Here is a 22,961-nt window from a genome sequence, read left to right on the forward strand (position 1 = left end):
AGCAATATTTATATGCATTGCAACACAGCTCAATAGTTTTGCTGGCTTCTTCTAATGTGAATTGTTATGTTTTATTAACATGATTGTCATCTTTGTGTATCTATTATGAAGCTGTTGTTTTTCCGGTACTTCCTCCAAGGTAAACACTGAGGCAAATTTGCATACAGTGCTTATTAGTTTCTGCCGTACTTTTCTTAAAGGCATTGTTAATTCCATAATACATAAACACTAGTGCAGAATTGAAATGCTTTTGAGTCTCTTTTCTGCAACTTTAATGAGTCTTTACATTTGTTTTTACAGTTTCTGAGAGGCAAAAGACATAAATACTGTAAATGGCAAAGCCAATTATATGTTCAAGAATACAAAATCTTGCTGTTAACTTGATCTCTTTAGTTTACGATTAACCCTTAACATCTCTACATTAAACCGTGTAATTTCTCATGTCTGACAGTACATTTTTTTCAGAAGTTTGGCCTTTTAGTTCTTCTTTTTTGGCAGATGTTTAATTCTCTGCTTTTGAGTAGACGTCTCTCAGAGCTTATCTGTGGATGATTTTTGAAGATCATGTTTAATTGCTTTGTATTATGTCGGAATACATAACATTTCCTTTTTGTTTATTTATTGTTTGTGCATTGCAGCGACAGCATGTTGTGTGAGTTTTGCTGTTTGTTTAGTCTGCTGCATCTGTCACTTATTAATATACAAATGTGGAATTTCTGTCTACCGTAACGCCGCAGTTGTCGAATGCCAAGAAAATTATACCCTTCTCTAATTGTTCAGTTCAATTCAGAATGAATTGGAGGGTAAAACAGCTTTGGCTGTTCTCAGAAATATAATTGGGAAAGTGTTCTTCACAATCTGACTTTTGACATGTTCTTTACCTCGCATGCCCCCCATTTGTAGGATAAAAAAATGATCCATTATGCAGTTGCTAAGGCAATGTGACATTTTTGTCCCTCTTATTACACTTGCTTGTGTTACAATTCGAGTTGAGCAGTTCACGAACAACGCTGATAATTGTTCTGTCATTATCCAACTAGAATCCAGTTGTGCGTGAACATTGCGTGGAATGTAGGAACCTTTTCGCCGATAATTGTCTCAACTAATTAACAAATAATATTTTTGCCATTTTATTTGTGGATTGAATCACACATTCAATTTATCTTAACCATCATCTGAAAAGCTTCTGTGGTTTTAACAAATTCACAATTTATGGATTTGACAACATTATTGGAAAAATTAATAATTGTAGTAAAGAAAAAAAAGAGTGAGTGAGAGAGAGAGAGAGAAAGAGAGAGAGAGAGAGAGAGAGAGAGAGAGAGAGAGAGAGAGAGAGAGGGAAAGAGCCCCATTAAAATTCAGTTTTGGGCGCAGTCCTCAATGGTAATCACATTGGGGTTTAATTTATTCTTTGACACTGATTAATTGCATTGAATTGCTGGAACCATTTCCTGCTGTAAACGTCAATTAATTAGCCGACAACATTAGATGTGATAATTAATACAGTGGGTGCCACAGCATGGGCCCTGGATCCTTCACTGGTGGCCCTTCAGATGCCTGTGGCCAATGCAGACACCCTAATTTTGGCATCTACTGAGATCTGGGCAACCCATGATTATTGGAAATACTTGACTCTGTTTACATTTCTGTAAAACCTAAAGTATGTTGCTTACATAGTGCTGTAGGCTATATATTATTTTTCTCAGATGATTACAGATAAATATTAAATAGCACAGTGTCCAGAGAAAAATGCATTGGTGGATAAAAAGTTGGTAGCAAAATAATTTCATATTACACTGCCTCTAGCACATTTCATGGCAGTTTTAAAGCAAATTGTAAATTGGGACAACACATTTCAAACATGTTAAAGGCTCAATTGACAACTTTTATTGCAGAGTTATGCATATCAGTTAAGATAATTTTCTGATTAGTGTATACTGAAAAGCTAAAACACTAATCATTTACATCAAACAGTTGAAGAGAAAATTATTAGCACTCCTTTGAAATTTTAAAAGTTTTTTAATATATATTTCCCAAGTGATGCTTATATATACTTGCTAAGTTTCATATAGTCAGTTAAATGTGTTGAAGAAGCAGTATCAACAGATATTAAGCAGACAGTCTTCTAATACACAAATGGACCATCAAAATAAAGTGTTACCGATGTCAAAACCTTAATGTCCATTTCACATCCACACATTGATGCTATTTTGACCAACAAAATAATAACACACAAAGTTTTATACAGAACTAGTTTTTTTTTATCTGAAAGATGCACTTGCAAATTACAAATTTACACTGGATTGAAGATAAAGAGTCTATCAAAAATCGATTTCAAGACTGTGTTGTAGTCCTTTTTGAGGTGTTTTTTTTATTGACATCAAACTGATTTGCATTTTTGAGGTGTTTTCTCTTGTCATTTTGACATCGAGGGGCCCGCTGTGAAGTGTTTCATTGCTTAGCAACATTACCAACTTCTGCACTAGCATACTTAATACAGCCTTTTTAGTCTGTTTTTTTAGTGGATCAGTGGCATAATTTTCAGCAGTAATCTATCTTTTTAAAAACACAAAGGACAGCTTTTCCATTTTTAGTACACTTTTTGTCAGCGAAATGTAACCTGGGATGGATCTTGAGGTACTAGGGCGATGAGGAGAATAAAAGGAGGAAGTTTTGTGCATAGGTTCCTGTCTAGTTAAGGATTTAGACAGCAGCGGCGGTGTCAAACATTCATCCTCCCTGCGGTTATGCTGCTTCGGAAGCCCTTGTTGATCACTGACATCATTCTGAGTGGCAGTGATTCATTCTGGAACACATAGTCCCTCTCCCAAAGTCCCTCTCAATTAAAATGGCAGCATATGGCCCAGTGACCAGTAAAGCACAGAGGCAGCGATATCTGCTCTGAAGTCTGGAGATTCTGAGAGAGAGACGTCCCTCAGTATGGCTGAGAGGGAAAGTATGTCACCTTGATCTTTTAAGAAGTGTCCGCTCCTCCTTGAGCCTCTATATTTGGAACAGATAGATCCACTTGACGGATAGTGTCCTGTCGGCCAAATTGTTTACCGTGTTAATTTGTTTGCATGACCTTTTGACTTATTTGCGGGGAAGCACTCAAATGTCTCTGTTTTTCCGTTTATGCTAATTTGAAAGGCGATAAATGTCAGAGAAAATATGACTCTTAAATGTCACTAAGGAGCTTTAATGACCAGAAATGTTTAAAAATACTTATTTGCACATCGCTGCATCATTGACGGTGCAAACGAACACAGCCTACAAACTGTCGTTTCATTTCACATGTGTGTTTGTGGTGTTGAAAATGTGATATCCTGGTGTCTTTTTAATTTGAAAGTTGAAAGTTCTAAAGGAAGTTCTGTCAGAGCATGTTTAATGAGGTGCTTGACTTGAATGAACAACAAGATTTCTGATTCTTACAAGGCTTTTTTTTTTTTTTTTACACAAAGAGAGTGTTAAAGGTAAAGTGTAAATGTTATTTTTTTCCTGTGTTAAAATACCTTCTCACATCCCAGCGTGCAGAGAAAACTAAACAATTAACTGTTTTTAAGTCATATTTACTGAATAGTGCACTGTAAACTGTTCTAACTAACAGTAACATATCTGGAAAATAGAAATTATTTAATGATTAGTGTTGACTGTAACTTATTTAATTTACTTGTTTTTTTTGTTTTTTTTTATCTGACATATTAGTCAGATCAACATTGTACTCTCAACAGTCCACCACCTCTATATATGAGCAGAGCAAAGAAGGTTGACGTTGTCCATCGACAAAGCGACAAAGACCACATAATAAGCCCTTAGAGCGGTGATCCTCAACCCCCAGACCGGGGACCGGTACCAGTCCGTGGATCAATTGGTACTGGGCTGCACAAAAATCATTAATTATTTCTGTTTTATTTATTATCTGAGTCTGAACCATCCTTTATTTTAAAAAGGCATTCATTTTGAAAAATGACTGTATTCTCTCGCTTACATCATGGTCACTTGAGTGGCCAAATTTAACCCACAAGCTGCAAAATGGGATTGAAACAGACGTCTTTGGAAAGTTTCTTTGCTAAGGGAAAAAGGCACAGTGAAGCACTCGAGTATTGCCAAGAAAAAGATCAGCAACACACTGGTCAACAAATCTGCCAACTAATCCAGCATGTCTGTGCAAAAAGATCAACTGATGGAGATTGCAAATGACGACCTTTTAGGGGCGGTTGGCATATCGCGTCTTTTCTAGAGTTTGTGCAAGTTCATTGTTTTCAATTGAGATGCGCGCACTACGAGTCACCGGACAAGAACTGACCGATCAGCTTCAGCTTGTATGGAATATACATATTTCGGAAGACTGATTATTTCAGACATACACAAAACACCTAAACACTGCAGTGCTTTGTAATTTTGTCCATAAATAAAACTTGTATCAGTGTGGTCGCCTGGCAAGCTACAACCTACAAAACACCTGCAACCCCCTTGTCCACGGTAAGATTGTCAAGCTTTGACCAGTACGCGGTGATAAATTGTTTAAGGACCGCTGCATTAGAGGATAAAAACTCTTGTAAAACTACAAACTACAGCTGATCAAATCATTATAAATCTGGTAAGAGACATTCTAAGTCGATCTCTCTCTTTTGTATGTTGCAGTGCTGTATTTATACCAAATAATTGTAGTGCATTGAGTGTGAGATGGGACTATGTTGTGTTTGCTACTCTTTGTGTAACCCTGAGTTATTTTTTGGTTTGTTTTTAATGAATGTCCTGTTTTCGTTACTGCAGTAACGAAGCAGTACTGTCAGTAAAAAGAAAGAAGAAATGCCTGCATGTGTTTAGCATTTTTCCTTATCGCAAACAATCTGGTAGTCTTTGCGTTGCTTTGGATTTTAGATGTTAATTATTGTGATGATATCCCCATTGCAACAGAGAAATACTGGGAAATCTCTCTAGACTGATGGCATTTCATGCCGTTCAGCCTTATAATCTCAAAATGTTAGCAAAGTCATCTGTTTTGTCATCACTTTAGACATTACGCAAGAAAATCATTCAAATGCTAGCTCTAAAATGACATTTGTGAAGTAGCAACGGCTTCTTCTGTTTTGACGTCAGCTGCAGATGTGAATGAACAGCAGAAAAAAAGTTGTTTCTCATACAAAATGATTTTTAGACCGTCTGTGTTTGATTTTCTTTTTGAGATGCACAATTATACCATTGAACTGTTGTATAAACACAGTATCACACTCATCGCAGTGCGATATGACTGTATGTTGTCACTGGTGGACCATACATTTATGTATATTTACTAAATGGCAAATTCTAGATTTAGCCAATACATTTGTAAAGACAGTTACTGACTTTAAATCAATTGTATTTTTCTAAATGTTTAACTTCTAACATTTATTGTTTCGTTTTTTTATTGCACTATTTGAAGTGTCATTGTTACAGTGTAACCATGCATTTAAGAACTAAGTAATATTGATTATTAAAAGCATAACTACTTACTACATGGCAAGGGTGTATTCATGAATTATTCTTTTACAATAACATTATTTATTTCTTTGTTGAACAAAAGACTGAACAAACCTCATGAATGGCCACAGTCAACAAATGAGTTGAGAGAACTTTTGGTCCAACGAGTTTCAACAAAAATGCATTTCTTACCATTTGAGATGCTAAAGGTGTTATAAAAGGGTGTCCGCGGGGTCTTAAAAAGTATTAAAAGTTGATAAATCCATTATCAGAAAGTCAAAGCCCTTAAAAGTTATTTAGAAGTCTTAATCACGTTTTTACGAAGTCTTAAACTTTGTTCAAGTGTTGTCCAAAGTGTTTGACTCCAAAAAAGCAAATTATATATATTAAGTTAATATATTTATTTTCCTCCTAATATTAACAATGGCGTGCCTGATCCATGCAATTGGTTCAGGCTGGGGGGTGTCCGGTCAAGCTCCTCCATCAATGTGATGTCACGTAATTTGCGACAAACACGGAAAAGTAATGTAATGCTTTACACATGTAGCAAAACCATAGAGCAAAACAAACTTTGCGCACATCTTGTCTGAATAAGACATGTTTAATCAGTGGCTTAAGCCTGTCGTTGAAAACAACCGCATAATTTATTCTTTTAAGCTTTGTTCTTCTGAGGTAATCTGAGTTCTGTTGCATGGTTGTGCTCTATTGTTTTATTTAACTACAACTGTTTATTAAGTTAAAGGTTTGATACTGGTTAGAACTTGAAATGGCGATGAGGTCTTTAAAAGGTCTTAAAAAGATATTGAAATTATCTTTAGGATTCCAGCATATACCCTCTATAAACTAGGAATTACACAGTTGCTTTTTTACAGTGTGTAACTTGATTGAGTCATATTACATCAAATGTTTTCACTTAATTAACACCACTTTCATTCCACTTTTAACATCATAGTCTTTTTAATTGTGCTCAGATTGAGTTGGCTTCACAGCTTTACAGTTAGCACTCTATCGGATAAGCCTGTTGCAGTTTCAAATACGTCCCGATGTTCAATCATTTCCCCCTGTAGTCATCCATTCCTCCGCTCATCCAACGGTGAACTGAGAGTTCAACTGTTAATGGGGTTTCATGAGCCATACGATGTCTGCTACCAGCGGTTGTCACTATGAATCTCCCAGAGAGAGGATTTTAAACATCTAGATTTACCCACGTCCTCATGAGTTATAGGCTGTCACCCCACTGTTCAAGGCGTAGAGTTCAATTTAATATTAAGATTTACTCTTGACTCAACCCTTTTGATGTGTTTGGATCAACAGATGTATACGGATCTGTGTGTTTATTTAAGGCTTGCTTTTTTTTGCGCACACTTTCATATTCAAATGGTAACGTGGGTCTTGATTGTCTGCCTGCATGCCTGATCATTCCTCGCTAATGATGCCACCACCCAAAGGCACGCAGCAGAATGGCAAAGATGACTACAGCCTCTGAACTTGTGTTTGTGATGTGGAGTTCAGTCATATTAATCATTCTGTCAGACAATGAGAGCGCGGAGCCCATGGGGTAAAAAGGAGACGTGGCCCTCTGAAGCGGCGGGTTTTAGCAGAGTAAAAAGGAAAGAGGGTCTGTGCGACTAGTGCTTGTTATTATTTATCCAAACTCTGACGCCTGCCTCACTGACACTACCGCACTCTACAGGGGCACGCACGCTTTCTCTTTTAGATGGTTTTAAGTGGGAACTGTACAAGGTGAGGATAGTGCAAGAGCAGCGCATTTAGAGGCTTATTCATCACATTTTGCGCTCGGTGTCAGAAAGCCGTCTACCCCAGAGAGCACAGGAGAGTGTGAACTTTGGGGTTTTATGATCCAAACGAATTGGGCTCTTTGTTCAACTGTGTTAGAGAGTACAGGAGTAAAATTGCACACTCTATAAAATATTGGGTTGTTTCAAAGCAAAATTGGGTAAAATATAGACTAATCTGACCATTGTGTTCATATTTTTCCAGAATTTGGATTGAAACAATCAAGCATTTTATTGGAGTGTGATAACACTCTTTTTAAATTAATTAAACATTTTTTTTTAATTAAGAAGGTTTTTTTAACCAGATTTTTAAAATGCCTGTATCTGATAGATATTTTTAGCTCACCAATGCTGCTTTTTTTACATTTTGAAAAATACAGCTAAAGAGTAACATTGTGAGATGTTTTTAACGTAAAACAGTTGTTTTACAATTTATTATGTTATCAATTTAATTTTTCCTACAATGTCAGTTCTAAATCTACCTGCTATTATGCACTTAAGAAATCCGGCACTGTTATTGTATTTGTGCTTTCTGTGATTTAGTATATGATACACACATTTGATGTATATATCGTAATTTAGCTTTTTTAAGTGTTTTGCTTTGCGCTTTTCTCTATTGACAAAGGTTGCGATTATATTGTCAAATTTTTGTTACTCCAATTCTTAAATATGTGATAGAACGAATATTTTGTCTTTTAAACAGCTTAATGATGATCATATTATTTGTTATATGATGGGTAATGGGCGCCACCATTGTTGCTTGAAGGGATACAGCTTCGAGCAAAAGTATTTTTATTATTTATTAAGTTACACAATAACTGTATTTTATTAGATTATGTTATATCGATGCGACTACACGGTCTTGACTTCATCCTCTCCTGCAGGGTGGTAAAATCTAGATGGGGTACTACTGAGGATACTCACATCAATATAGCATCATTTTTGTGACACTGTACAACAAATAATATTTTTACATTACTGTGATGGTTGGGTTTAGGGTTGAGGTAGGGGTAGATGTTAATAAAATAAAATGAATGCATAATTTAATTAATAATATACTTCTCATAAACGTCTGATAGCAGCAACCACAAAGTAGACAACCTGTTCTAGCAGCAACCACAAAGTAGATCCGAGCTGCTGGATTTACGTCATCTTTATTCATAATTATTTATAACACTGTTTATCTTACGTGAACAAAGCACATCATCCAGTTATATTGAAAAATTATTATTGCTATCTTCATAGACATCCACGTTTATTTTACAAACCTCAAATGGTAGATTTTGCTTGTAGTTATGCGTATTTGAACATCTGAAACCTAAAATAAGTGTTGTAATTTATGACAAGGGCTGTGCACCTCTTTCTCTGCCTCAGCCCACGCCATCAGATTTGAATTTTAGAAGTTTATGGCATGCACTTTGAATGTTTTAATCACACTGGTGTGATTTTACACTTTAGGTACCAGCCAAGTCTGATCACACTGGTGTGATCGTACAAATGAAATGGTTAAGTGCCATCTTTATTACATAAACAGATGTATGTATTTTTTCTATTGTTATGTTTAATGCAATATGTCATTTTGCAGTCTGCAAAGTTTTAAGAACAAGGTGCAGGAAAAATAAAGAAATTGTCTCCTAAGTCACCCAGTTTCCCTTCCATTTACTTTAGTTTGTTCATGTTGTCAACATCATGCCTCCAAATAAACATTTATTTTTGATCAAGACATTTATCTTAGAGAGAGTTCTATTACAATTACTAAATATAGTATTTTGGGCATTTCTTTTACAATAAACTGTAGGTAGAAGACCAGTCGCATCAGAATAGGCCATCGGAGAACATTATGCCAATGAAAAGGTGGTGTCAGACTGAATCTTTGAAACAAATTTATTGAGACCATTTGAAAAATTAAGTTACCTAAATGCATATTGTGAGAAAAACTTATTTTTCTTAAATGCATGAAACCCTTTTTTAAGAAAAAAAAAAGGAGAGAAAGCATGATTAAAAAAAGAGCAGTTTGAGATAATTATATGACCTTCCACAGTGTTGAGTTATTGAGTATGTTAGCATTCACGTTAACACACCTAGAGCCTGACTTTCTCATTGAAAATCAGAGAATGTCCCGATCATTAAGACAAAAGGTTTTGAGCTGATGATATAGTGCTTTTTCTCCAGCACCTGTGCTTTATAATGGGATCCCTCCTATCAACAGCTTACAGATATTATGAATTCATTATATCTGCAAATCCATCATTCGTATGTTAGCACTGGCCTAAAATGATTCGCCGAGTAAATCCATGATAATGTCAAGAGGAATTAATTTTTTACAGAGAGGACCGAATGCTTTGGGTTTTAAAGACGTGTCAGATCGAGTTTAGAAAGCAATATGCTCTAATGCCCAGCCAGCATGTTGCAGACCGGATATGTTGTGATTTTTTGCGATCAGCCAGATGTGCTGTATATTAAGGTAGGGTTAAATTGAAACATGGCTGTGTATTCCCTAGATGCTGCGGCAAGGCTGACAGTTGCTGTAGGAGACGAGATGATTGATTACACCACCCGCTCAACATATGGCCATATTTGAGATTTTACCTCAAAGGGTAACCGCGGGTAGAAAAGCAATGGCTCATATATTAAAGAGAGCTGGATGATAAATGGAGAATGCGGCAATGGATTTCATTTTCTTTGCTCTTCTATCAATAATAATGATAGGGTAATCTTCTTTAGCAGAAATTTTGGCATAACATTTAAAAAAATAAATAATTTATGTAAAAATAAAAATAAAAAACATTATATAATTTGAAACAATTCAGCAAGTGTGGTTTATTCTCAATGTTAACTTGTTAACAATGTTAATGACTTTTTCAGAAATCCTGTGTTATAATTAAAATTAATTGCTTTTATTTTTAATGACTGACAATTATTTTTTTTTTGAGCAGCAATAAAATATGTAATATAAAAATTAACTACTGCTAATAAATTTAAAAAATAGACGTCTTGACTCAAAATTCTGGATATACATATTCAGATTTTCATACTTTAAGGCAATATACCAATACTACTAAGTGTGATTTATACTCAATGTGTAGGAATACGATATTATTTTTTGTTTCATGTTAGTGCCTTTATTTTCATGACTTAATTTGAAGTTGACAGTGAAAACTGTTTGTTTTTTTGTGCCTCATTTCATTTTGTGTAATCCAAATACTGTGATTTTGAAGCAACAGCAGATCAGGGTGTATTTTGCAGTGATGCAGTCATGCGCTCATGAAAAGCAGAGAATACCCAATTGAGCAAGGTTAGAATTAGCAAACATTTTCAAAAATCATTTCATACTGGGATTGTCAGTGCATTAAGGGCTTCGCAGTCATGCATTTACACTACATCAACTGCCAACAAACCACAAAGCAAAACCTATGCCAGTTCTACACAGTCTTATAAACGTATTCGTTTTAAATACCTTTTACAATCAAAATGCAAGTTTTGTGGGTTAGCTTTAAGGCTATCTCCATGTATTATATCACTCTGAAAAGTACATGTACAAATATAAAAAAAAATAAGTATACAACTGCCCTTTAAAACTTAAAGTTTTTAAAAGTTAAAAAGTCTTTTAACCTAAAAAGTTAAGGTAACTTAAACCAATTGAGGAAACTGACCACCACAAACTATTTAAGTAAAAAAAAAACAAATCCTAATGAGTACTGTGAACTTAATCCATTTGAGTAAACGGAGCAATTTGAGCACAGTAAAACCCAATAAATGAAGAGAACTCAAACCAAATGAGTACTGTAAAACCCAATAAGTTAAGAAAACTCAAACCATTTAAGGAAACCAATTGCAACAAATCATTTCAATTAAAAACTAATCTACATGAGTAGTGTGAACTTACTTAACTTATTTAATTAACTCATTACCTTCAACACTAAGTTCAAAACTCTTTTCAAATTAATAGAATTAACTTTCAGTAATTTTTGAGTTAACTACTCTCATTTCATTTGATAAAGTTGACTGTTGGGTTTTGCAGTGTAGTCTTTCTCTTCCAGTAAAAATAACTCATAATATAGTTGAACATGGGACAATACTTTTAACATATCACTCTCAAAATTCCTGTTTAAAATCCATGAACTGATCAGGCAGTTGCATTGGTTCTTAAATGTTTATTTAACTTTTTGTTTCCTCCGTGTTTTTCAGGTATGGTAAACTACAGTGAGGTTACCGGTTACCCATTGGTTCAGCACTGGAGGCTGCGCTCTGTTATGTACCATGTAAAGCTCAATCAGTGGGCTCTTTCCCAAGGTAAAACTCCCATTTTCCATTGTATTTTCTTGCATGTTTGAGTAAAACTTCACAATAATAGTTTTTATTTCTTAACATTAGCCAACATGAATTAACAATAAACAATGTTTAGAATAAGTTAATCTTAGTCAATGATTTCTACATTTGTGTACAACTTTTCTTAACCAGACATGAGAGACAGAATTAATAGTTAATCTTTTCCAGTTTAATCAGTTTTTGATTTATTTTAGAATTGTGTTTTAATGTATATCTTCAATGTTTCCACATGAAAAGCAACATGTTTTAAAACAACACAGTATTAAAGGGACTGCTCACCTACAAATTAGACCTTATTCTCTCTTCCTTAAGTGGTTTTAAACATTGAGTTTTGTTTTTATTCTGCTGAACACAAAATAAGATCTTTTGAAGAACTCAATTGTTGGCACCTATCGACTTTCATAGTAAAAAATATACTATAAAAATGTCAATGAGTGTCAGCTACCAGCATTCTTCAAAATATCTTCTTTTGTGTTCAACAGAAGAAGAACAAAACTCAAAAAGATTTTGAACAAGTAAAGGGTGAATAAATGATGACAGATTAAAAAAAATCTACTGTTTATGTAGTTTATTTAATATTAAAATGGTCTAATATGAGTTCATTGAAATCCTCATAATAGCCTAACTGAAAACAACAGTATATTCACTTCACCTCAGAGTTTAAAACATGAAAGAAACAAGAATGTTCAAACTGCATCATGTGACGGTGATTGTTTTGGTATATATTTTTATTATGTTAATAGTTTAATATTCATTAATTTAGAAAATTTAAAATTCATGAACATTGCGCTTTAGCAGAGAAAAGTCACCCTACACTAATTGGCTGTGAGTTTTTATTGATCTTGCGTCAATTGTCATTGATATTCTGCTGTGTTGTGTCTGGATATTTCATTAATTAACTTAAAATTTTGTGTGGTAAACTTTTACTTATACACAGTGCACACACAAAAAAAAAATTATTACCAGTGTCAACAAAAATGTATAAATTCTAATAAAACATATCACTCATTGTTTATTATTGCTTGGTATTTCATCAAATAGTATTAACAACTGATATCTTATTGCAAAGAGTTACCAAGCTTGCATTAAATAATGTGCATTCGTTGGTTAGAAAGTGGTTCAGCCTAACTGGCCATAAGTTTTTTTTTCTTTCTTTCTTCTTGGTCTGGTAGACTAGAGTGATCCCACTGTGCTGGCCTCACCGTGACAGATCAGTTATGTTGGGTGGGTAGTGAAGCACAAATTCAGTGCCAACAAATATGGCCGCCTGAGGTGAAAGAGGCAGTTCTCAGAGTTTTGTTGATCCCAGATGGTGATTGTGTTTAAAACTAGGGGTTTAAAGCTGAAGTTTGAACTTTTTGTACTATCCTAGCTTAATATTCAGCTGTAAACAAGCCATCTGTTGGTAAAATTCTTTGAAAACACTGTTCAAAGGTTTTACACAGCAACTTAAAGGCGAAGTTCAACCAAAAAATGAATATTCTGCCATTATAAACTCACACTTGTTAATAATTAGTTTGATTCATTTTGTTTTATACACAAATATATTTTGATTTTAAACTGGTAGCCACTGACTTCCTTGGTATTTTTATTTTCCTCATATGGATGTCAATGGCTGGCATTTTCCAATGATAAATTAAAACATCTGCTTTTGAAGTTAACAGTAAATATTAAATTCATAAAGGTTTGTAATCACTTGTGGGTGAGTAAATATAAATTTTTAGGTGAACTGTTTCTTTAAACATTTTGCGGATGTACTAGATGTTTGGCCAAAATGGAAGATGTGTGGAATTTTCCCCTTATTTCTGTTTCGTTAAGTTAGTGGAACAGGAAGTGCACAATTATATTTCAACAAAGACAGTCTTCAGTGATATATGCAGAAAAAAAAAAAAAGAAGTGGAGCATGTTGTCACTTTAGTTACTATTTGTGTAAGTTTTTGTACAGTTAGCAAATTTGCTTCAAATGTTTAAGGAACACTGTATATTTAATGAGCAGATGTCAGATCCCAAGTGCTGTTCCAACAGAAATATCCCTATTAATGAATAACCCGGGTGGCCTTTAAAATTTGATTTCCTTGTTTTTTTTCTTGCACCAGTTCTCTCTCTTCTTATTCCATTACCATTAAAGGGTTCATTTTTCATGTGACTGAGAAGTGGAGTTATTACATTTTCTATTCTGATTGTTATCATTTTTTTCAATTCCTGTATCTTCATACTTCAGGGCAATTTTCTAACCTGGGCATAAAGGTTATAGAGAGGGAGAAGAATTTTATTACGGGCATTTATTTATTTTTCACATTTTAGTTATTTCTTTTTGTTAACATCATGTTGTGCAATTTGATTGTTCCTCTGGGCATTCTGTGAATGCAGACCCACTTTTTTAATAAAATAATAACATGTCTTGTTAACATGCAAACCACTGAGTTCTGCTGTCAAGCAAAGTTTGAGAGGTCTTCAATACTTTTGCAAAAGTGCAAGCAAACAAGTGCTTTATATTCTGAAGTACTGCAGGGAAATGCAAATGACATGACTAAAAGCTTACATTTAATTTCATGATGGATATTCTGAAAAAGTTTTTAAAAGGTCAGACATCAACCTACACAAAGCACTCAATACCTCTGCAAGGTCTTATTGTTTATCCTTCTCTTGTTTCCCCTGAACATATTTCTCAGAGCACTGACAGATCATGTTTTTGCTTCCCACATGCATTGCTTTGTCATTTTAACTGAGCACTGCACTATATGTAACTGTATTCAAATAATATTCATTCAAACATACTGCAATAAAACATTGAATCCTTCAGGCGTATTGTAGTTTCACAAAAAAAAAAAAAATGTGCTTTTAATAATAGAGCTTAGCTCACCAGGTTTTGACTCTTTCCTCTTTTGTTTTGTCTGTTATTCAGTTTCTCCTTTTAATTGAGATGTGAAGAAAAGTTTAAAGTTTGACTCTGAAACACAAATAAGAGACTCCTGTTATTTTCTTGCTTCAGCCTTCAGTTCTGCCATTCATTCACTGGACGGGGCCACCCTGCGCAGCGACTTTGTGTCCATTTTAAAAGAGTTTGGCAACCATTTTATCCAGGAGGCAGTGTATGGTTTTGAGGAGTCCTGTACCATATGGTATCCCAACAAACAAGTCCAACGCCAGCTGTGGTTGGAGTACCAGGATATCAGCAAAGGTAAGCCGATATAAATTATATTTATTTAAAAGACTGAACTTGCTGGTTTGCATTATTGTACATTAATAAGTTTGACTCGCATTCAGAGAGTACATCTTTGTGCATTTCTTACAATTTAATCGTTAACCTAAATATAGAACAACGTAATTTTATGATTGACATGTTAATTCAGTTATCGTTTAATATTTGAAGGATTTTTTTCTCTTCAGATCAGTTTTTAACATTTTGTGTTGTATTGCATTTTGCCATTTATACTTATTGCATTGGTTGATTGATCGATTGATTAATCTATGTATAATTTATTTAAGTTATCTTATTTAAAAAATCTAATTCAGCTATTTTATTACATGATCACTCATGGTTAATAAATCCAAACTTTTGTAGACACAATTTTTGCTTTATTTTAGATTATAAACAAATGTAATATGTAAAATAGGTAATTGTATGTGTTAATAAACAGAGCAAAGCAATGATGTACATCTCCATATAGTATATTTATATATCAGACCCAATAGTTTTTTGCGAATTTCAACGCAAAATCAACAAAAAGTTGCAATTTTTTGTGATCCTGCAAAATTCTTAATTAAATGCAAAAAAATCACAAAAATCTAAATAGTCTCATAAAACATCCAATTTCAAACCACATAATCAAAATCTATGTATTTCAGTTTGCAATTTATTGTTTTACGTGACTTATAGACGTTGTATACGCAGCGCATGTGATGTATTTTAGTGTCTCTCGAAAAATTACGTCTCACCTGCGCCCTCACAATCCTAACATTACATGAGAGTGAGGGAATTGTTTTGCGGCCTGTGTTGTAAGCAGATGTGGATGAAGCGCGAATGATTTATATGTGAGGTCAATGCAAACTATTAGATTAGACATCCTCTGGCGCGAATTGGGCGTTTTGTGCGTTTGGTGCACGTCAGACTGCAAAATAAAGTGTGAGCAAACATCTAACCAACGGGGCAGTGAAACAGACAGAACAGCAAGCAGCTTACAATGATGGAGATTGGTTCAAGGATGACGGCCGCTGGACATGACCGAATTGAAGGACATTATTTGTGCTTTGCATGTATGACTGGTATCATGATGTGTAGTAAAATTGATAAATGTTTTTGTTTAGCTCTTTTCCTGCAGTTAACAAGAGAAATGCTTCCCATTGACAAGTTTTACGGCAATCCATATTTCAGGTGTGTTAGGGTAGGGGAAGCAAGTCCAGAGTGAGGTACATGATGTCAGATGCTCCGGGGGGTGAAATCTGAGAAAAAGTAAGATTGTGGATAAATATAAGAGTTTTACAACCTTTCTTTGGCTTAATTCCTGTTTTAGATCTGTTTTATATATTGTCTTGACAAGAGACCAACATAAAGAAGCATTAGAATATAAGAATTCTTTTATATTTATATGTTTTTAAATCACAAAATTGTCCGCATATTTCTGGGAATTACCACCACAAAATCTTTCATTTTTATCGCAAAAAGTCACAAAAGAAATTGTGAAACACTAGGGGTTCTTATATATATCATATATTAATATTTAATTTTAAACCATATTTAATGTTTTAAATATTTAAATATTTTTATGAACATAAAACTAAATAAATACAGTATGTAAGTATTTAAGTATGTTGCATTTAAATGTCACAACAGATAAAGAAAAAAAAATGGACAAGATGTTCAAACAAAAAAAGAAAGTTCGACCACGTGCACCCAAATTTGGTTTTGTCAGGATAAAAACTCCATTTTGGAGAGGATGTGGACAGCAGTGGAGGAAGTAAAACCACACACAGCCCTGGGGAGGTTGGTCACATCTGTTGAGCCAATAAAAAGGGGGCAAGGGCAGATGTGAGAAGGCTGGCTGGCTGGCTAAAGCTGAATGCAGGCCAGCGCTGCTCCGTACTCAGGAGACCCCTGGGCAACCTCACCTAGTTTTTATGCTTCAGCTTCACTCAGCTGAGCCCATATATATTCTGTATACGTACAAGGTCAATCAGGACAATAACTAACATGTTTTAGACAACAAAAGACTGACGGCAAAAATATAGGTTACACAGTCTATATGGTGACTCAGGTTTCTGTGCTTATGGGTGGTTCAACCGACAATCATGTGTCCTTGGACATTCATGAAACAGCAATGCATTGTAATCACACAGGCTTTTCTTTCCGATCTGAGAAATAAGCTCCAAGGTTGTCTCAATCTGTATTCTTCCATTCTCTATAAAAAGGATGAGAACAAGGCAAACACCAACACAATGAAAGCTGTGGGTGCTCAGCGTTGTGTGAGTCTAACACCCAGTCTTTGCAGAAGTGTTGGAGTTAGAAAATCTATATGCGAGGTGTCAGTGAGTACTCCGTGTTCTGCTAAAAGCATTTCATGCTAATGGCTATGTGATGACAGTAATGATGCTGCTGCAATAGACCAGTGTGGCTGATCAAATTTCCCTGGCCAGAAGGTCAGTCAGTGATAGATACAAGCTCATTTCTCATTAAATTCTGTGAGCAGAACTTTATGAAAGTGATAATGGTTTAAACAATAAAAGAATGCACAAATTCTGTGATAACGTACAGTATACACTTGTTAGATGGTTAAAGAAACAGTTCACCAAAAATTGAAATTCTGTCATTCTGTCAAGATATCTTGAAGAATGCTGAAAACTGGCAGCCATTGACTGATTCCATTGTTTTTACTAATATTAAGTGGCTACCAGTTACCATTATGTGGAACATGTGGTTTAGGAACATTTGCTTGAATGTGAACAAATGTGGGCACATGTCAAAATGTGGTCACATAGCTTTTACAATTTTTTCTTTTATATTTTTTTCTAAAAAACACATTTTCAAACCAGCATGATTCTGAAAACACAGCCATATACACACACACACACATATATATACATATATATATATATATATATATATATATATATATATATATATATATATATATATATATATAGAGAGAGAGAGAGAGAGAGAGAGAGAGAGAGAGAGAGAGAGAGAGAGAGAGAGAGAGAGAGAGAGAGAGAGAGAGAGAGATACAACAGTTCTTCTGGATCTCGAATATGATTGGCTGATAGATTGGTTAATATATTTTAAGTAATATCAGCATCTGTACAGCCTCTTTACCCTTTGTGTATTGTGTATTACTCTGCCCACATACAGCCAGCAAGTAGACACTACAGTTTGACAAATAGTACTGTAGTTAGACAACAAAATATACTTTTGAGGCTTTTTTGTCAAAAATTTAGCTGTTTTGGTTGCATCTATGCAGTTTATTTACAAGAATAGAGGCTATTTTTAAATGTTTATAATTTCTGAGAGACAGCTCGTCGGCAACTGTTGAAGTTTTCTATCCACAAGATGGCGACAGAACCGCATAATAAGCCTTTACGCTTAGAAGATATAAGTCTGATTTCTAACTATAGCAGATCAAATCAATATTAAACTGGTACGCACACCTGCCAACACTTCTGTTTTTCATGGGAGTATCCCATATTTCAGACCAGTCTCCTGCAAACATCCTGTTTTTATTTCCTTCTTAAAAAAAAAAAACTCCCTTCATTTCACCCAGTTTCACTCCCTTAATTGTCCCAGGCAACATTTTTTGTAGTTTTTGTTTTTGTGAATCAGAAGCGGCTTTGATCGCTTTTTCAGAACTCAAATTTCACTTGCAAGTGCTATTCGCACCGGCTGGTCTCACGTAAATCTACCAAAAGCCATCCATACGGATGTAATCGGTCAGTTGCCAAGCGAGAAAATAAATTATATGAATTAGTCACTAAATCAAAATGTTGCAAATTGTCGTGTTGGGTTTTTCTAAAAGGGTGACAAATCGCATTGAATGTTTTTTTTTTTCTTAAAATATTTGTTTCTTAGGCTTTGTGATCAGTTACGTGCTTTAGAGTTTAGTGCAACACACTGTAATCCCTAATGCTGTAACTAATTAATTGAATTGAGTTCTATTAACTTAAATCATTAAAATTTGTTTATCTTAATTAACCTTGATGAGTATTTAGAACTTTTTCTTATTTTTGAGTTTGAAAAAATTTAATCTTTCAAGTAAGGTGAACAATTCTGCTGGGTTTAATTTATACAAAATGTCTCTTTAAAGTTTCATTAACTCAAAATCTGTCAGCCCAGTGATTTTGCGTCTGACGTCATCCAGGTTCACGTACGTGCTCATGCTTCATTCGTTTTTTTTAAGATGGCGGATCGGCATCGCTTCACACTACAGTAAGTAAAATATTTACAAATCCAAGAAATATTAAATGTATGTTTTAATTAATATAATCACAGTAACAGTTCAATGTAATGTAGAGTTAATCAGGGTGCGTTTACATGTCGTACATTACAGAAAACATGTTTAGCCTCACTTGTTGCTAACTAACGTTAACATTACTGTTTAAAAAGTTAGAATCAGTGCAACGTTAGCGTTAGTTGTAATGTGTTAACTCTGAGTTTTAACAGAGTGTGATAAAGACAAAAATATTTGAAATCGGCCGATTACATTTTTCAAAAAAAAATTAATCTTGGCGCGAGTATGCCTTTTCTCAGCCTGTGCTGAAGTTGTCATGGAGACGTGCGCTCTCACAACCGCATGTCATGGCGCTGCGCTGAACTCCATCCAGTATGTGAATGTGGTATTATCTTCGCGATCTGTAGGCACTTCGGAAACGAAAGGCGCAAGAAACGTAACGTTAATCATAACTCAAATGATCTCCGCCTAAACACTAAACGGTATTTTCTGATGACGCGCAAAAACGTAGTCTCAAAACTTAACTCTGCCACACGCAGCTTGTTGCTTGCTGATCCATGTATGAGGACTCGCTCCATAAATTGTTTACCATAGTACTTTGTCTATTCGTTCTGAAATCACATGCAAGTATGACATGAAAACAATATTACACTAAATGCACTAATTTTTTTTGACTGAACAATGTTGTACTTTGAAAGTCATTGGCTGCTAATATGATTTCACCATTAAGAATATGCAAAAATTACCTTTCTGAAATTATATTATTAAGGAGAAAGTCTGAATGTGTAAATATAACACTAACTTTACCTCAATCACCAGCACTGATCAACACTTAATATTTCCTCGCGCTTAAGACGACATCTCTGCATATCAATGATTACCTGATTAATGCGATCAGTTAAGTGAGTTTAAATGTCATTTAGGTCAAATGTATTTTAAAGGTATGATAAAAGTTTTTTTTTTTTTTTTATCTATTTTTTAAAATGTTTACTCTGGAGAGAATATAAACAGCCTAAAAAACAAAGTATGCATATCTATAACACATTAATACAAAATTATGTTATTAAATAAAATAATAACAAAACAAAATATTCAAGACGTGGTAAACAAGACATAGTTTTCTGATGTGCAAATTTTGTAGCTTAAAATATATTTATATCTTAAAAATATAAATATTTTAGTCTATATATTTTTACATCATTAGACAGTAAGGTAAGTTTTGTTATTTCTAGCTTTTAAAATCAGGCCTTAAATTTCTTTGTCGTCCTATTCAGTTTTAGAAATTTCAATACTGTTTAAATTAAATCTGTGTTTATCGAATCAAAGCAACTAACATGATAATCAGCTCTATTGCTAACCGTTTTGGAGGTTAACGTTAGACATCATGCAATTGTACTACTTCCACTCTCAGCTAAATGACACTGTGACTTTGTGTACATACAGAATTGAAGGTCGGTTGTTGCTGACTACAGATATGTTCTTAAATGGAGGCATGTGAAAGGTGGGTAAAATATTTATTTTGTACTACTATGCCTGGCATATCCAGATAAAATAAATATTACAGTGTATTTATCAATGATACTTTTGCAGCAAGGAAAGTGAAACTTCAACTAGACCTTGAGTTCAGTTTACAACATGAAGATCCTGCTTTCAACATCTGATCAACACCTGATTTTCATCTGAGGTAAAAAATAAATAAGTTAATGAAACATAATAATAATATTAATACATTTTTCTAAAAATTTTATATTTTGTGGTGTGGGTTTGTTTTATGAAATTCTCTCTTGTTTCTTTTTGCTGTTTGCAGAGTACCAACATGTTACAAATGAGAATTTTCCCCACAAATTCTTTGCACAACTGGACCACCACCTATTTCATTTGATGACAATTTTAAGGCAAACAGCATCCAAAACTGGCAAGACAGCAGATACCCTGGCTAATCTTTTAAAGGTTTATGATGAGCAGGTATGTTTGGGGTCACGTGTTAAAGTATACATTAAAATATCATTTGAAATTTTTTTTTTTTTTTTTTAATTTAAAAAAAATTGATTCTTGATTTCCAGGAACTGCATGATGTCAGTTCATGACGGACTACTGTTATCAGAGGTCTTTTGGTCTTGCTGCGTGAGCGTGACTTAAGATTCTTTAGGAACACCCTGGTAAGACTTCATTCATTCTTTTCACAATTAGGCATGTTTAATGAAAAGATGAACATTTTTGAAAACTTTTACTTAAGAACATATTTGTAATCACGAATAGTTGATGAATCATATAATATTGGCTCAGTCATTGTGATACTGTCCTTACATTAATATCCTTGAATTATATTTTTAGATTGATAATCCTGCTGACTGAAGATGCTTTATTGGCCCTGCATTCACTGAGGGTCTCTGTTGTCCTGAAGAATGAATTGGACACCACCCACAGCACACTTCCAGACCTTTCTTGTCTTGTATGGATTAATGTATGCTCTTCACATAATATATAGTAAAGGACTTTGAACTTGTGCAAAAAGTTTTGCTTGGCATGGATGATGGAAAATAAAAAGTCTCGTAGCATGGAAACCTTAAAGAATGAGTTGATGTAGAGCTTTTTTTTTACTTAATAAAGACTGTCTCTGGGGTAGTAACTTCAAAACATTTATTTACCTTTAATTGGTAAGTATGCATTTTATTATATATAGGGATAGTTTGTCCAAATGTAAAATTCTGTCATTTACTAACTCTTCACTTGTCCCAAATCTGCTTGAATTTCTTGCTTCTGTTGAACACAAAAGTTAAGTAAAGCTGACAACCTGTAACCACTGACTTTCTAATAGGCAAACAAATACTGTGGAAATCGGTGGTTACAGGTCTCAGCTTTTTTTTTTTTTTTGGTCAAAAATAACCTTTTAAGTGTTCAACAGAAGAAAGAAACTCAAACAGGTTTGGAATAAGTAAATGACAGAATCATAGTTCAACCAAGACTGAATATATATATATATATATATATATATATATATATATATATATATATATATATATATATATATATATATATATATATAAACTGCTCTCCGTTAAACAGAAATTGGGGGAAAAAAATAAAGGGGGGCGAATGATTTTGACTTTAATGATAAATACAGTTTCTGTGTAGTTTACACTAAACGAGTCACTTCACAGAATGTGCACTTATTATTTTTTTAACGAATGCCTTAAGACTAAGTTTTACACTTATTAATGTATTATTAAATTTTATCAAACTTAAAGTTGTTTTTTCTTGAGGCTCTTATGTCTGATATCATATTTACATTGTGGGTAATTTTTATAATTTCAGAATAGTGTTCATTTTCAATCTCTTTATGTCTAATAGTTTTTATCGTTTTAAGACATTTGTAATTGCATAGGAGACAAATTTGTAAGTACTGTTGGACATTTTTCTTTAAAAATAAATGTCTAAAATGGTATTGTCTGTGTGTTTTAAATTACAGATTTATTTTCACAGATTTATGGGGTTTAAAGATTAAAATAATGGCTATTTTTATTTGTGAAACTGACGATGGAGAAGTTAATTTTAAAAAATGCTATCAAAATGTATGAGCTGGGTGACTAAGTATGTAAAGGTGAGATAAATAATTAAAACTAAGTTAATTGCTATTAAAATGTATGAGCTGGGTGATTTAAGTATTTAAAGTTGAAAGAAATTAAAGCAATTAAGTTAATTGGTATTAAAATGTATGAGCTGGGTGATTTAAGTATTTAAAGTTGAAAGAAATTAAAGCAATTAAGTTAATTGGTATTAAAATGTATGAGCTGGGTGACTAAGTATTTAAAGTTTGGAAAAATTAAAACAATTAAGTTAATTGCAATTAAAACGTATAAGCTGAGTAACTTGGGTATTTTAAGTTAGGTGAAGTGTCTTGCATGAGTACAACAAACTCAAAACTTAATGTTTC

At 33.9% G+C, this 22,961-nt stretch overlaps 1 protein-coding gene and 1 long non-coding RNA gene across 8 annotated transcripts in view; both read left to right on the forward strand.

Moving 5' to 3' along the window:
* The window catches only part of astn1 (astrotactin 1), a 414,746-nt gene that overhangs the window by 252,298 nt on the left and 139,487 nt on the right, over nt 1–22,961 (forward strand). For all 7 annotated transcript variants that reach the window (XM_087241082.1, XM_087241083.1, XM_087241084.1 and 4 more), the window contains 2 exons: nt 11,448–11,552; nt 14,581–14,769. In XM_087241082.1, coding sequence (XP_087097208.1) covers nt 11,448–11,552; nt 14,581–14,769 — 294 coding nt within the window. The remainder of the gene's footprint in view (nt 1–11,447; nt 11,553–14,580; nt 14,770–22,961) is intronic.
* Nucleotides 18,948–21,554, forward strand: LOC147846414 (uncharacterized). Its single transcript, XR_015478717.1, has 6 exons — nt 18,948–19,005; nt 20,471–20,528; nt 20,618–20,711; nt 20,835–20,992; nt 21,091–21,186; nt 21,362–21,554. It is a non-coding gene; the product is annotated as an uncharacterized LOC147846414 (long non-coding RNA).

The sequence above is a fragment of the Danio rerio genome, chromosome 2, assembly GCF_052040795.2.
Source record: "Danio rerio strain M-AB ecotype USA chromosome 2, GRCz13ab, whole genome shotgun sequence".
Lineage (NCBI taxonomy): Eukaryota > Metazoa > Chordata > Actinopteri > Cypriniformes > Danionidae > Danio > Danio rerio.